The sequence below is a fragment of the Watersipora subatra genome, chromosome 5, assembly GCF_963576615.1.
Source record: "Watersipora subatra chromosome 5, tzWatSuba1.1, whole genome shotgun sequence".
Taxonomy (NCBI): Eukaryota; Metazoa; Bryozoa; class Gymnolaemata; order Cheilostomatida; family Watersiporidae; genus Watersipora; species Watersipora subatra.
Window position 1 is genome coordinate 18,540,783 of NC_088712.1, and position 17,132 is coordinate 18,557,914.

Consider the following 17,132-nt stretch of genomic DNA (forward strand, 5'->3'; position numbering starts at 1 on the left):
AACATGCAAACATGAAATAAAAGAAAAGCTAAATGAAGTAAACAAAAGATGATTAGATATAAAATAGAACAAAAAGAAAATAAAATAGATAAGACATGATATAAAATAAAACATAAACTGAAATGAATGAACCATGACACACATAGATGATAAATAATGATATGCATTATACCTGCATTACACAGTATTGTTTACACGTATCATTCCAGATCAGTAAACTTGAAACTTAAAATTAAAAGTATGTTTGAAAATAATTAATCTGATAGCACTTCTTCATGTGCACTTTTATTCCTAGCTCTTTTGTTACATTCACTGTCATCATCTGTGCCTTTTGATACTTTTTTCTTGAAAAATTTATCCAAACGAGTCTGTTTTTGATGATTCTTCAGAATGTCTCTAAAATAGCTCAAGCAAGTGTCGTTAACATTGTCCATAGCACAGCTTGTGAGTACTTTTTCGGAGTGTTTGTTTGCAATTCATTTGGTGAGGTTCTCATAACAACTTAATGTTTTCTTTATTTCTGTTGATGTGATTTTCTCAGTCCCTTCTAATTCTTCGTCACCACCGAATTGTGGCTCCCCCTGAACTATGTTGCTGTGCACGGCCTCTAACTCTTTTAAATCTTCTGTTGTGAGCTCTTCCCTGTGCTCCTCAATAAGGTTATCAATATCAGCTTCATCAACAACAAGCCCCATAGACATCCTGAGTGAAACTATTTCTGTAACATCACCCTCGGAGGTAGGATCTATGATGACCTCTTTTTCAGAATCTTCGGTGTCTTGATTTGCCTCAACGCCTGGCCATAGCCTTTTCCATGATGATTTTAAAATTTGCTTCGAAACCTCATTCCAGGATTTTTTTAACCATTTTCAGGCATTGAACGATGTCAAAATGAACCTTCCAAAACTCGTGCAGGTTGAGTTGAGTGCTCTCAGTGACTTCAAAGCATCTTCTAAACAGTTGTTTTGTGTAAAGTTTTTTGAAATTAGCCATTACTCACTGGTTCATAGGCTGAGGGAGTGGGGTGGTGTTTGGTGGCAGGTAGAGAAATTTGATAAAAGAAGTCTGAACGTAAATTGTCCTTGAGACCAGGAGGGTGAGCAGAGGCATTGTCAAGCACTAAAAGACATTTCAGAGGGGGATTGTTTGTGTCTAAATATTCCCTGACAGCAGGACCAAAGCAGACATTTATCTACTCAATAAATATGGCTCTTGTAACCCAGGCCTTGCTACTAGATTTCAAAATTATTGCAAGCCTATCCTTGGTGATTTTGTGCGCTTTGAACGCACAAAGATTTTCTGAGTGGTAAACTAGGAGTGGCTTAATTTTCAAGTCTCCACTGGCATTTGTACAAAGTGCAAGAGTGAGTCTGTCCTTCATCGGTTTATGGCCAGGAAGTTTCTTTTCTTCAGCTGTGATGTATGTGCGACGAGGCAGTTTTTTCCAAAAAAGGCCAGTTTCATCGCACTTAAAAACTTTCTGAGAAATGTAGCGGTGTAGAAACATCGCATCAAACTCCGAAGGAGTTTGATGCAATGTTCCTTCACCTCCACCCTCTTTTTGGGTTTCCAAGAGGTCATCAAACATGGCTGTCGTCTTGTGCAAAACTGCTGACTGGGTGATAGTATCACCACGTATTTATTTCTCTTTAACCCATAATAGAAGGAGCCTCTCCATCTCGTTATTGATTGAACATCTATTACTGGCAAGAATAATCATGCCCTTGGAAGCTTTGGTTGATTTAATAGATTGTTTGTTTTTAATGATAGTCGCAATCGTTGACTGGTTGCGACCATATTCTTTAGCAATACTAACGATACGGGCGCCTTCTTCGTATTTGTTTATTATCTCCAGTTTCGTTGCCATGGAAATCATTTTCTTTCTTCTACCTGTAATGTTATACCAGTCGCCGAATCCATTGCTAACAAATTAAATATGTATGTAAATGTAGTTTTAAAAATATAAGTAAGCTGAGTAAAAGTTTTAAATAAATATGAGTATCACGTTAGAAATAAATATTCGCTCTTGCTTGAGTAATTTTCACAAAGTTTCCCACGCGGAATACTGACCTGAGAGAAATCGGTAATCGTGCCTTTCAAAACGCTGTTAAAATGTTTTTGGCGAACAGCATTTCGGCGTCTTTGCAATTTCGACGTGCGTTATGAGCACACCAATCGCCAAATTTTAACTTGGGCACAATTTTTTTTGAATTCGTATAGTGAAAAAAATTCGTTTAGCGAGGTGAAGATCTCACGATATTCAAATTCGTAGGGTGAAAAAATTGCATATCAGGGTAATCGTATGTCGAGGGTACACTGTAGATGTATTTATGAGTACTAAAATTATTTGTGTTAGTTTAGAATATATGTAAAGGATACTAAAACTTAAAGAAGAATTCACTCTCAATATCCTATTTTTCTCTGCAGCATAACGCTGTGGACAGCTGTCAGTTCTAACCATAACCTGTCTGTCCCAATCTTTAATCACCAGACGCTCAGAAAACTTTGAGTTACCTTCGCTGAACTGAGCATTGTTACAATTCAGTTGCTCATCAAAAAAATGTCTCTGTGCAGTTTTTCAGTAAATTAATGATGTCAATTAAATCAGTAATTTAAATATCAATGTTGATGCACGTAGTTACTAGATTCTACTATTAGTCGGGTAACTAACTAGTGAAAGAGCAAAACCTCTAACAATAAAAATCTTTGAAATGACAGACAACCCGTTTTATGAGCGATAAGACTTAATATGACCTATATCAAAGTTTTGTGCTGATGATTGGCTAATGATGAGATCTTATATTTATTGCTCGTGGACTCTTTTCTAATGTATCACTCGTTACGTCACGAATTAAGCACCCGCTCGAATCTGAGCTTTTTTTATAAGATGGCCTCATTCAATTGCTTATATCTCTGGACAGGGTTAGTCAATAAAAACAAAAATGACGTCGAATTGTAGCTGATATTTTAGCCTTTCATTGGTATTAATTTCATTAAGTCAAACTTGTCGATGCAATCACATCTTTAACAGCACAAAAACAGATATCTGAGCTGGCGGTCGATGGTCCTACATTGTTGGTCTACCGATCTACTTGTCATGAGCTGGAATATCATCAAAATTTATCTTTTATTCTAGCCGTTACTCATAGGTACAAATAGGAAACAAAAAAGTCGTATTGCTTTTTGTTATAGAAATTATTTGAAGTTTTGTTTGTTTTGGATGTAAATCTGTTTTTTAATGGTTTTACTTCGTATGATAAACTTGGCTGTTAAAAAAAGCAATTCATGTTAAATTAACGTTGAAGGTATGTGTTTTTATTCAAATTGTTGTGTAAACCCTGAAGTCATGTTCCATAAAACCAGTCAAAATGATCAGAAAAGAGGGAAAAGTCGTCGATGCAAATCACTGCGATTGCAGTCAAAGTGCAGCAAAAATTTTTTACCCTTACTTTTCTAAGCGCTTATGATTGAGAGATTTTCAGCGTACTTAAACTAGAGCAGTTAAATCTAACTCTAACTCTGCTAGCAGTTAACTCGGCTGTTAAGCAAAACTAAGCAAATCATTTTAATTTAACGTTGAAGATGAGTGCTTTCTATCAAGTTGTTGTAAAAATACTGCAGTCATGTTCTATAAAGTCCGTCAAAATGATCTTTTTGTTTTTATCAAAATTTCTTTCTGCTTTAGATTTATGTAAAATTTGCATATAAATTCATAGTAAAGATTTATGTTTGCTGCCGTTTACAGCAAAAGTTGACTGTTTGTGTACAAGAAGAATTGAGATGTGACCCTGTATTTATACATTTAGTGAATCAGCAAAAGACAAGAAGCAACATTTATTACAAGCAGCAACAGCAATTCATGGAATGCTAGATTGAAAAAAAATTAACACCATTACTAGATAATAACATTGCAGCAAATGGATGTAAAACAGCTAGCAATACAAAGCAATGAAGAATTTAGAAAGCCTAAAAAAATAATTTGCAAATGTTGTGGGTGCCTCCTTCACCAGTTTTTCCAGCTTGCTCTCGCTCATCACCAATGAATACAGTCAACTTGTCCACATAGCCATAGACAGCATCTTAAAGAGCGAATAATCATATTTCAATACTAAATCTTTTAGATGGAATATACTGCTTTGAGCAGTATATTTCAGGCCTTTTCAACCTAGCAAGCTTCCATCTATTGATATATATTTACTAGAGAATGAAACAGAAGATAACTGGTGGCATAGCATGGCAAATATATTTCCTAGCTTAAACAATATAGTACTTGCAAGGTCTTCAAAACTTTCAGTCAAATGCAAAGTAAAAACTAAACCTGGTACTTGAAATCATTTTATTAAAAATTGGCATAGATAATAAAGAACTATGGATCAGTCAAACAACACAGTAGGCTTTTCAAGAATACCCATATGCAAAACTAAACCGATAACTAGCCAAATATCTTTTTCACCAACAGGCTCCGACGCATCACAATTTCTTTGGAGGCAATATCTTTTCAATTTGTATAAATATAAAATATTCAATGGTCGGTGTTATAAAAAGCTTTAAATAATAAAAAAATACTTACCTGCTTAATAATTCAAACTTATACTTTTGCCAAGCTGTCATCAAAATGTACATATTCTGGTTTTAAATCAGCTCCTCTTCGGAATTTGTCATTATTTTCTGTTTCAACGCTAACGGTCTCACTCTCACTTTCGCAATCTGATTCACTCTGTTGATCTTCTTTTTTACTTCCATCGTCTTCCCCACATTCTTCGGACCTGAAGTCCTCTTTTTCATTTCCAAACCAGTCGGTGTCTTCCTCTAAATAAATTATTTTAGCAGTGCTTAAACAATCGCTTGCATTTATGATGAATAGCTTTCCATAAAGAAATATCAAATGGTTGCCACGCGTACTCTTTGCACATGCGTATTAGGTGTTATTTATACCCTCTAAACAGTAGTACAAAGTCTACCAAAACTGCTCAATTTTAAAATTGTAAATTTTAATGCTATTTTATAAATAAATAAAATAATATAAAACAGGCCTATCGAAAACTGAATTTTGTCAAAAATTTACAGGATTAGTACGCTGAGACAATGCTCTTATGCTGACATTCGTCGGTTTTGATACAAAAAACGATTAGAAGGAAGTCTAGATATTCATTTTTGCATGATCAAAGTAATGGGTTTAGAAAGGTCATGGGATGGATTAGACAATTTGCATGTAATTTACTGTTTGTATAACATAAAAATCCTTTAACATAAACACTTCTGTTTTGGATTGTTTTTATTGTTGAAGCTGTTGCTGTAGCAATTATTTCATAACTATGGAACATATTTTGCCAAAATGTAAATTGGTTTGGGTTAGTCTGCTAGTTCTAGTTTATTTTGTCGTCAGCAGATTTGAAGGAAAGTTTAAACGATGATGTTTTTTCGTACTATGAACATATGTTTTATGCTCCATATTATATTTTATTACTGTTGATAGTCTTTCACATTACAAAGATCTTTGTTCACAATCTTTATATTTCTTTTTATATTCTCAACACCTAAAATGATAAAGTAAAATATACTTAAAATGAGCAATTAGATGTTCATGTCTTGTCTTATATTAGCGTTGCTTTGATTTTATACTAGCTGGAGAGGAGCTCTCAAAGAGCACATGAAATTGTCTGTTAAATAGTCTATGCACAGCTTTTATCATGGTATAGCAGATCTGGAATGGATAGTTTGTTCATAGCAGTTGGTTGACACTTGCTGATGAGAACAAATTGTTTGAAACTGGAACCATTGCAAGTTGAGGCAATCCAGCAATTAAGAAAACAATAATTAGGCCAAAGTATAAAGTGAATTTTTACTTGTTAAAGTCTTTTGCTAAGAAATCTGGAAAACTGATTGAGGCTAAATAAAAAATGATCATAATACACATGACAATACTGACAGATTAGAGATAATAGAGATGTCACATATTAGGCACCATTAACTCATATCTTAAGTTACAGACTTCGTTATCTTCTAAAACTACTACCTAACACTGCAGGCGGATGCTAGTATTACTAAATACAGATACTAGTTATTTGATGCTGCACAATGCATTTTATGACCAAAGTATACTCAACAAATAGTAACTAAATTTGATGATGAACTTTACTGAGCACAGTCCATGGACAAATATGTTGAAACATGTTTGATTTTTGTAAGTTACAAAGAACAAGTTTAAAAATATATCTCAAAAACAAGCAAGAATTTGACATGTTTTTGTTGAATGAAAACAAGCTTTTGCAATGTCAAGAAAAGTTTATAACAACCCTAATATTTATAGGTATGTTTATGCCTTTAATTATGATCACATCAGTTTGTCTCAAATAAAATTATTGCTGTACCATAATTATTTATTTATGATTTAATGAATGTTCTTTTTTGATTGCGTACGCGATTTAAACTAAAAGAAACATTGTTACACTACATGACAATAAATTTGATTATCCCTGAATGCTTTAATCGTTGCAATTCAATGGTAATTAAATATAATATATCAAGTAATACCAAAATCATATATATATGATAGTGTGATATTTGCATATATTCTGTAAGATTGATTGATTTTGGTGAACTGAATTATTTGAAAATAGAAAAATATAAAGGAGAATAACCTTTTAGTGCATAATAAAGATAAGCTGTTACAATATATTTTATAATTTTATCACAATTTTTATAAATTTTAGCACAATTTTAACATAAATTTTAGCAGAATTCCAGCGCCATGAGATTCTGATTGCGCTGGAATCCGCTGATTGCGCTGGAAAATGTTGATTACGCTAAAGATTACAGTAGATTAGAATTTGATATAAATTAGATTTCGCGCAATTTAAATTTTGATTGCGCAATCTCTAGCGTAATAAAAATTTTGATTGCGCTAAAGATGGCACATTTTTTAATCAGTTGCGTCGTGTTTACTATGTTTTTGCTTGTTACTCGAAAACTAAAAAGCCACAAGTAGGAGATACAAAAGGCAATAATTTTTGGTTATATGTTTTGTGGGTCATTTATAGCATAACTTCTTCTGCTGTAGGTGTCACAAGCATACCACAAAATATCGTAACAAAGTATTTACACACCTTATAGTTGCCAACTTTCTTATTACTACAAAACCAATGTACTAATACGTTATGGCGACAAAATTTTTATGCTAGATTAAATCCAACTTTAGAACGCAAAAGTGTCCAGATTTTGTAATTCTAAGTATATCAGCAGTTACTATAATGTATAGAATACATCCCTTAATAAAAGGTATGCAGAGTTGAAAGAGTAATGAGTAGGTAGGTATTAGCCGTGCCTCACTAGCTATTAATAATATATTACAAACTCTAACAGTGCATTACAAATATCAATCGTTCCAAATTCATAAAAAGTTTTAATAAACCTTTTTAGAGCAAGGGCCACAGAGGGCCCAGAAGAAGTTGTCGTCTCATGCTGTGTGAAAGAAGTTAGCAAAACTGTAAACTATATCATTTCTGTGGTATAGCTTAAGGTTAAACAGTAAAAGATAATAGTCCTGATTTTTCTACAGGGTACAAAATGCAAGTGAGAGAAGAGAGCAGGTGTCTGATCACCATGTGGCACATTACACCGAAATTTAGTGCAAGGATTCTGTGTCAAAAGTCTGTTCCAAGAGAAGACAATTTCTTATGCAATGCTCAGTAGCCTGTACATTTGGCTATCTGTAGTATTGTACCTATGTCATATAGATGTATGTATATGGATATGTATATACATATATATTTATTTATATATATATTTATATATAGATATAAAAATTGTTTCATCACCCCGGTTAACCAGTCTGGGTGGTACTTTCTGCTCTAACTCGGGTCTCCTACCTGAGACCTGGGAGTTTGAGCACTCGCCTCAAGATCTTAGCTGTTCCCAATAACGCACTTTTCTGCAACTCACCTGAGTTGATTGCTGTTGGTATTTGGGCAAGCCACATTTTATGCGCCGGTGCTAGTGCGCCCAGTGCCCCAATGACTACTGGAATTACAGTTGTTCCTACATCCCAGCATTTTTCAATCTCTTCTCTATAGAGGGAGATATTTCTCTACCTTCCCTTTTTCTTTGCTGGCTATATTGTAGTCATTGAGTACTGCTATATCTATTATAGTAGCTCTCTTGTTCTCCTTGTCCACCAATATATCTGGTTGGTTTGCTAGGTCATGCTTGTCAATCGGATGTAGAAGTCCCAGAGAATCCTAGCACGGTCATTTAAATTGATCTTAACAGGAGCTTCTCACCAGTGTTGTGGTTTATTAAGGCCATATTCATCACATAAACTTCAATACACAACACCTGCGACATGACATGATTATGCCGCTCAATGCATGCGTTTCCTGCTAGCTGCTTGCATCCACTGATGATGTGTTGGATGGTCTCAGGCGCATCTTTGCACAGTCTGCATCTAGGATCGCCTCTAGTGCAATAGATTTTTGTTTGGAGTTGCCTTGTTGGGAGCCCTTGCTCCTGGGCTGCCATGAGTAGCGACTCTGTATTGGCCGTATATATATATATATATATATATAAATATATATATATATATATATATATATATATATATATACATATACAATAAAGTATAGGCTAGAAGTCAGCATAAAGTGCTCGATACTAAAGTAGAGCTTACTATAAATTTGGTAAGAAATTTATTAAAATTTGACTAAGCAAAAAATTACTAAAAGTTTCGTATTACACAAAAGGTGTGTAACACTCATCAGATAAAATGCTTGGTCTAAGCATTTTATCTGATGAGTGTTACACACCTTTTGTGTAATACGAAACTTTTAGTAATTTTTTGCTTAGTCAAATTTTAATAAATTTCTTACCAAATTTATATATACATATATATATATATATATATGTATCGTTATATATATGTGTATCTTTATGTATATATATATGTGTATCTTTATATATATATAAATATACAGTATATAAATATATATGTTTATGTCTGTGTGTATCTTTATATATAATGTTATATATGTTTAAATCAATATGTTTATATAAAATTCTTAACATATATTAGACAATTATATTGATTAGCAATACGCTTTTTGTAGCAGTGCAAACTTCAGTTGTGTTGGACTCTCAGCTTTCTTATATATGTCAACAACTTTAGACTCAACCAAAATTTTTCTTGCACCACACAAATCATGTGACAATAAATTATTTATCCTTAAAGTTAGGCTATGCATGGAACCTAGCAGTAATGGTCTAGTTATTGACACTAACCATCTTGTGGTTGTATTTCAAAGTCATTAGGCTACATATATTGCACTCATCATAATGTATATGACAGGCCTGAACTCCGTGGAATGCTGTCAAGTAAATGAGCATTATTTGGCTGATTAAAGAGCAAATACCTACGTACATTAAATATGCAAATGTAATATTTTAAGCTGTACTAGGTGACTACATACGTGTCTATTGATCTAGCGAGAAATCTGAGCCTTTCAGGAAACCATGTTTGTTGCACTGTAAGAACGTTTCCATTACTAATATTCATGGTCAGAAACATTCGAACCAGGTACGTAAATTTTAAATCAATCTCTGTTAACAAACTTTAGTCAAACTCAGAAGTGCTTCATTTTATGATGTGCCACAAGCCTTTGAACACTGCATTAGACTTTTCAGAAACTTTGCCTTAAAAGTTTAGCCTGACTATTTCTTAGCGAAATTGCAATTTTTATTACAATTTCATTACAAAGGAAAAGCATAATTGCTTCTAATTCTGCATTGGTTGAGAGTAAAACAATTAGGTGTTCTCTTTTTGTGTACCATGAAGTAGTATATACTGTACTGTACAGTTTTTGATGATGCCTTCTGTTTGTTTTTACCTGTCATCATGTGAAAGTAAAGAGTATTTTTATGAATCCACACTTATCCTATGTTTCTACAGAACTGACACACTTGAAGGCTGATATCAATGATATCATCATGCATGGGCGAGTTTGACCCTCAATTTCAAAAACAAGTTTGGTTTATGTTGTATTTGGTATATTGCTGTGTATTTTGGGGAAACATTTGCATGTGTCTTTTAGCTACAATGCTAAAACATCTGGAATAATCTAATCACTTAGATTAGGAAACCACAACCTACACGCATGCCACATGTGACATGCCAATCAAATTTCAAAGACATGTCAAGCTTCAGAGTTTGTTAGGGTCACAATAAGCTTGTTTTCGTCTACCATTATTACTTACTAGTACCCTGGAAGCCTGATGTGTCTGAGAGTTTATACGGCGTTAAAACCATCTGTACTATTATTGTGAAAAAACAATGAGGTAGTGGAATAACACAGATTTCAGTGTCCATTTAAAGTAAACCGAATGTCGGAGTTCGAACCCAGTGCCATGCAGTCTTTTTCCTTAACATCCAACTAATGCTTCAGACTGATAAAATGGCTTTCATCATAGTAACTGTTACTCTGGCAGTCACAAGCAAGATTGTCACATGTAATAGCTATATGTATAATTATTCTCAAATATGGTATAGCGGAGGAGTAGTGCATGTGAGTGTTTTAATTGTGATAAAGTTTTGTCGAGTTTAATCTGAGGCATCCTAAAGTGAGACCATCTCAAACAGCAAAACCATTGTGAATGATAAAACTACTGACATATTCTTATCTAATCCTTTAAATGGTTTTTTGTGTAAGCAGATATTTAGTTGCATAGACTCTCGGATGTATTATTTCAGTTACAGCATAACTATAATGTCTTAACATGAGTTAATATAGTGTAAACACTGTTGTAGTGTTTTAGAACCACTCACCATAAAATGGGAATCCGGGTTGGTTTAATTGCAATTATATCATGTGATCATTTAAGAGGTTGACTAGAGATTGAACCTCTGTTCAACACTGTCACAATTTTCTATTGATGGCCTCGACAAAAAGGGAAACACTGTTTAAAATTGTATGTGATAATGTATTAGGAAGCATATATGTGCCTAGCTAGTTGTAGCAGCTCATGCCAGCCAGGACTAAAAACTAAGAAACACATATAACTGTTATTCCTATGAACTATATAATACAAATTATTTACACAAATATGATTTTGTACCAAGATTGTAGTTATTTTTTTTGTAAAAAATACAAAGCTAGTTTGCTAACATATTTTATAAATAAGCAACAGATGAATATGCTAAAAAGATGTCTGACACCAGACAGAAATGAGCCACATGATAGTGTATCATAGTTTTTATTTCACGTTTTTGGTATCAAAATGCTTTAGGAGTGATTACCCTCTTAGACATTGCTAGTGTATATGATAAAACTAATAACAAATGAAAACATAAAGAAACTAGTGTATATACTTTGAGAAGACTTCATAGAATTTGATTAGTTAAGCTCTAGCATGCTGATGCACAAATAAGTTTCAGTGACAGCGTAAGACAAAGTTTTGATACAAATTTTTAAACCTTGCCAGATGCTCAACACTATTAGATTTTTTAGAGTTTTGCTGACTTTATCATAAACCAAAGAAAATTGTCCAGGTAATTTAGTGTTGTCCGATAAGATGTACTTTCTGAGTGACAGTTAAATTTTAAAACGCTTGGCGAGACTTCCTAGTGTTTTATTTTATTGTTTATAGCGGTTTATATTCCATTGATAATTTTAGCTACACTAAATTTGATTGATCCCATCCACTCTTTAATAAGGCTTGTGTTCTGCTCGGTACACATTAATTGCTGATAAATGCACACTGAAGTAAAGTACACACTCTTCCTTTTAGGATTAATTTTCTTTATTTTTATAATTTGCAATTGTTCATATCTTTATTGCTTACTACTTTGTTGAACATGTTATAACCACTAGTTGGTATTTGTAAAAATTGTTAATACTTTGTTAGGGTGGTTGTTTGTATGATTATGTAACTTATAACGGAAAAGAATAGGTAATCCAATTGGGTACTACACAGGATTCACAATTATTACCTCTTGCACTCCTAACATAATTATTTTGTCTCATCTCTGTTAATAAGCTGTGCCTATCCAATAGACAGGCAGATGTATCAAGCCGATAACCATCAATTGGTTGTAAAATGTATTTTAGTAGTGCTAACGCTTGCCTTTTTAATCACATGCACCCAAAAGCTTAATGATTATGAAAAGTTACACACAGATCACAGAGTAAAACAGCATAGTCGAAAGTTCATTTTTTCTAGATAGCGGGCCTTCTTTTGACAAAAACGGTTTATCTGAATAACTGAAGAACACACGCAACACTTTGTTGTAGTTTCTATGATGTTATGATTGGCCATTCCTTTCATAATTGATACTCTGAGTTGCGAGCCAAGGCATGAACTAGTTAAACTAGTAAATGTATTTCCTACAGTAAATTAGTACTTTAATCTATAGAAAGCTTGGCAAATCAGCTTTGTATTTATCTAACTGGTTATACGTACTGTGAGTCTTTGTCATAAGCCTTTCCAACCACAATGTCACTAGAAATTATTTTTAATGTTTCTGTTTCCTTTTAATATTGTTTTTTTGACTTATCATAATTGTAAAAAAAAATGTTGTCATGTGTTCCAAGTGGGAATAAACATTACATAGAGCCTTGATGAACCCTACTTTTAGTTGGAGCGAGCAAGCATCCAATGATTTACTATGTACCTTAATAAAGTCGACATAGGTGATGGCTCAGTTATTCCCTTGATATAATCGTGTATGATGGTGTTGACCTTTATTTAATGAGCTGGCGCTTCATTTCTTATTACAATATTGCTGCAAATTGTATATTATTTATCAAAACATGTACAATTTAGTCGAACATCTTTTACTTTGCTGCAAAGACTATTAAATCACATGCTATTTTGGGCTGATGAACAGTTAGTATGAAACTGTAATCAAACTATAGGCAATGATGACCTTTAACTTGACTCTTTTGACACTTTTGCCCTGATTTTGAATATGTAAATATGTCAAAAATATCAGCTCACATTCTTTGGCTAGTAGCAAATAAACATCTCTAGTGAGTCATCAGTGTGGAAGCTAAACAAATGACCTTGCCAATTTTTCAGCCTACATTCTACCTAAAACTAAGTTCACTACAAGAGGAAGTAAAAGATAGATGTAACCATGCCTTTGAAATATAGCCTTTTTAAACATTTACAATCTCAATCATGTTCTCATATAATTTCTACAAAAAAATATTCGCATGCTTTGTTTAGAGATTATGATGTTCCAAGGCAAAAAATCAGTCCACATACACAATTGAAAAGATTGCACAGTCATGTGTAATCTTGTACTTATGATCGTAGTTATTTTAAATGACTGAAGTAGTAAAAATAGTTATGTATACATATTAATGAGCAAGGTGTCAACTTATGTTTGGTTAAATCAGAAGCACCTCAGAGTTTAATCAGGCTGCTGAATGAGAACAACTGAGTTTATTCAATTATAAATTTGATGATGGCTGGAAGTGAGTTCGAGTCAAAATTTTAAATTGCTACATCTCTGTTACCAGAATTCTTATGGCAAGTTGAAATTTCATTAAAAGCTGGTGGAGTAGAATCATCTACTATGTACTCTCAGAAATCCCAAGGCACTAAAAACAATAAACTTTTTGGTTTTCAGTGTATTTATGTGTTCCAACGAGCCACATTTCATTACCTAAAAGCTTAAACTTGTAAGTAGAGTGTGTAAAATATAACCACCATAGGTTTTAAGCTGGTTCAAATTTAGCCCACAAACATCTCAGGCTAATGACGAAGAAGAATATTATCAATAGTTGATATTTTTTAACAAATTATAAAGGACCAACAGACATTCTTTCAGGAGCTGCTCAGTCTTAGGTACACATCATAACTATGAGAATGAAGAATGAAAACACCGTGACATTTTTGTTTGTCAATAAAAAAAAGAGGCTTGATGAAGATCATTTACTAGTACCAACATAGTAAATACAACCGCAGTGAGTAGAATATTTATAAATAGTTATGATATTGAGTCAGTGCTCTATCCCTTCTTTCTTTTGAACAACATTTCTACTCCAAAAGTGATTTCGGTTAGGGTGTTTTTCGTATGGTTCACGAAATGCTGATATTTTCAGCCAATGAATGTTTACTATGGACCTGCAAAATACTTTGCCAAAAACTTAATGCTTTGATTATTGGTAGGTTTTCCATACTGAAATTTAACATAATCAACATATTCCTTGTTATTGGTTAAATTTTGGCTATTGAACCTAGTATAAAAAATGTTTGATTATTACACCTTCAGATTATAACACTTGCTACTTCTTTATAACAACACAGTAAAACATATCATTAAAAAGCTAATAAATATGACAAATACTTTTAATATAAATTATATGTAGATGTACGTGGCAAAAAATTATTGTTTGCGACCATCAAGGGCTTATTTCTGCAGCATATTATATTATAGACAAAATGAAATCCATACTTACACCTCTATCCTTTTGAGAAACTCCCTACAGTTGCCATTGTCATTAAGGTTCATTTTTCCATCAAAAAATTTTGGTTTCTGTTCTTTGTGCAAATTGCTAATTTGCTAGTTGCTGGCGGACAAATGAAAAAAACTTGTTATGATCACTTTCTGCCATGTTAATAGATCTTCTGTTTGCATCTTCCAGCACAGGCACTAAAATTCATGCTAATATGATGTAATTTAACCATGAAGCTGGTATGGATTATGTCAAGTTTTGAAAAAACAATGAGTGAATCCTATGTGACAGTGAATCATATTTGATGGCAGAGCATGTAGAAACATGTTTACCGAGCAATAACACAGATGACAAGCTCTAGCTAGCATTATTCAGGTTGTTTAATCTGTCAAACAGACACGCAACACTTTAGTGAAATCAACAAAAAAGTTTTAACATAGCTTTTTCATTATAATTCAATTTTGATTTTGTGTTTCTAGACCAGGTGCATCTATTTTAATATCATTTGTCAAGAATTACTCAATGTACTATCTAATTCTCTTGTGAGTTATCGTAATATTTCTGGTAGGTTTTAGTCTTTATTTGCAGTAGACGGTAGAATCTTCATATCCCACCTTCAAATGTTTCTAAGAATATACTGGATACTTATTTTCTTCTTTTTGGTGCATCTACATGCTAGCTAAAGGTCAAAGATCAAGTATTAATTCAAACAGTCGGTGGAAAATAAATTATCCTTTTGAAAGCTTTGCTAATAGAAACAACTTCTTCAAAAGATTTATTCATTCCTAAATTTCTTTGCACACTATACAAAAACTTTGCTAAAATTTAGTGCTACATGTAAAAAATGTGCTCTGTATGTTGCTTGTCATTTTAGAGCCTGTTGTGACTCTTAGCAAAATTGTTCTGGGTATTACAAACATTTGCCATTAATCTGAATTAAACTAAGACAACATAAAGCCCTAAAAGAAGTTTTATGCTGTATCAGTTTTTTCCCTCTGAGCAAAATAAGACAATTCAAATAGGTGCATAAATGCTTTTGCTTTCACAAATAATTGATTATCTTTGTTATGATGCAATACTTATAAGGATTCTTCCCTAGTAGTCCTTAAAAGTCAAGCTAATGTTTCAAGACCTTCTATTGAAAGAGATTAATTTTTTTTGGTAATTTTATTTTTTAAGACAACGCATCATTTACCAGCCCCAGTGTGTCTAGTTGCAATGACAATGATTTAGAAAATGTGTTTAAACATGCCTAAATATACCAGTGAATAATTTTAAGTATCTTTTCTATCTTGTAATTGCAACATAAAAACATCACGTTCTCCCTTCAAAGAAGAAAATATTTGAGCTTTTAAAAGCACAGACTAGTTCTTCTGCTCTTGTTCACTTGATGTTAAGACCTACAACGTATCTTAGTACTGAGATTTACCTAGTGCTAGACCTGATGTCTATAAAATACGTAATCTAGATGGCACAATCTAAATGTTACAAGACATTGAAAGCTTTCAAAGTATCAATTAGAATATCTTTTCACTGATGGAAAAAAAGATTTGATTTACCCCTCTCCATACTAACACTTAAGTATACTCTAAAAATTGGTGTTCTGATAAATATATTTTTTAAGCATTTTCTTCACACTATTTCTCAGAAAAAATTTGTTTTTCTCAAATTCTGATTTCGGGTGTCAAAAATTTGATAATTTTCTTTATTGTGTGCACACCATCATAAGAGCAAATTTAGCAGGCATTGCTCATCACTATTGCTGGAGGTTTCAAGCATGCGCCTGTCTAGAATAATATCTCTTTGTATAACTTAGATAATGGCTGGCTTGCTGAAAGCCATGATATTTATCATGTATGAGGAAGTTTGACTCTTTTACAATGTCAAATTTATGTAGTATAAAATGTCATTGCTTTGAACTATGCATTGTTCTCTCTTTTCAAAGATTCTTGTTTTTGTGTAAAGACAGGCATATTCATTTTAGCTGCCAAGCTATCAAATCTCTTTGACAGGGAGCTTGCTAAAGTTGAGCTGTTGTTTTCCTCAAGCTACATTTAGCCAACAGGCTGTACCTTTAATAAACATTGTTTTTATTCTGAATCATCTGTCAGCCAGATTCTGCCCCCAGTTTTTTGAGCCAAATATTGCTTCCTAATGACTTTTCAGCGTAACTGTCAGCCCATCAATCTCACCCAGATATGTCAGCCCCTTATCTGATCTGCAAACATAAATTTCTTGCAAAACAACTAAAAAATGTTTTACAAAATGTATTTGAATGATAGAACTTTCAGCATTTGCATGTTGGCCGATTATTCTCAGATAAGAATATTTTATTGTAGGCCTGTTTTATTATCTTTCGATCAATGGGTTGCAATTGTCAAAGTCACTACGTTTCACAAAGTACATACAACTTTGCATTTTCTCACTTGCTGCTACCTTTTAGCGTTGTGAACTAGTTAAACTAAAATAGCATTGTTAGTTATAACAGATACAGAATGGAAAATTAATAAATGCTGGTACAAGCATGTTCATTGAATTCTTAACAGAAAAAACATATTTTATGACTCTTTACCAAACCCATTATTATTCTTTACCCGAAGTCAGTGAAACTAACATTTTCATTCTCATTAGGCATCAGGCATTATTTATTGCGCACAATTATAACCAAGAAAACAATACTGG

At 33.0% G+C, this 17,132-nt stretch overlaps 1 protein-coding gene across 1 annotated transcript; it reads right to left on the bottom strand.

The window, feature by feature from the left end:
- Window positions 1-476: 476 nt before the first annotated feature.
- On the bottom strand, window positions 477-1,588 carry LOC137397162 (uncharacterized). Its single transcript, XM_068083453.1, has 3 exons — window positions 1,291-1,588; window positions 1,001-1,119; window positions 477-833 (listed from the first exon to the last, which is right to left on the bottom strand). Exons 1-3 carry the CDS (start codon window positions 1,586-1,588, stop codon window positions 477-479), a joined length of 774 nt encoding a protein of 257 aa, XP_067939554.1.
- Between the last annotated feature and the right edge of the window lie 15,544 nt (window positions 1,589-17,132).

What these genes read in the sequence shown, in the direction of transcription:
- LOC137397162 (XM_068083453.1), bottom strand. Translation starts at nt 1,588, where the DNA reads ATGTTTGATGACCTCTTGGAAACCCAAAAAGAGGGTGGAGGTGAAGGA. An exon ending in TTACCACTCAGAAAATCTTT is followed by an intron (nt 1,120 to 1,290) that starts GTGCGTTCAAAG and finishes AATGTCTTTTAG; the next exon opens with TGCTTGACAATGCCTCTGCT. An exon ending in CTCCCTCAGCCTATGAACCA is followed by an intron (nt 834 to 1,000) that starts GTGAGTAATGGC and finishes GAGGTTTCGAAG; the next exon opens with CAAATTTTAAAATCATCATG.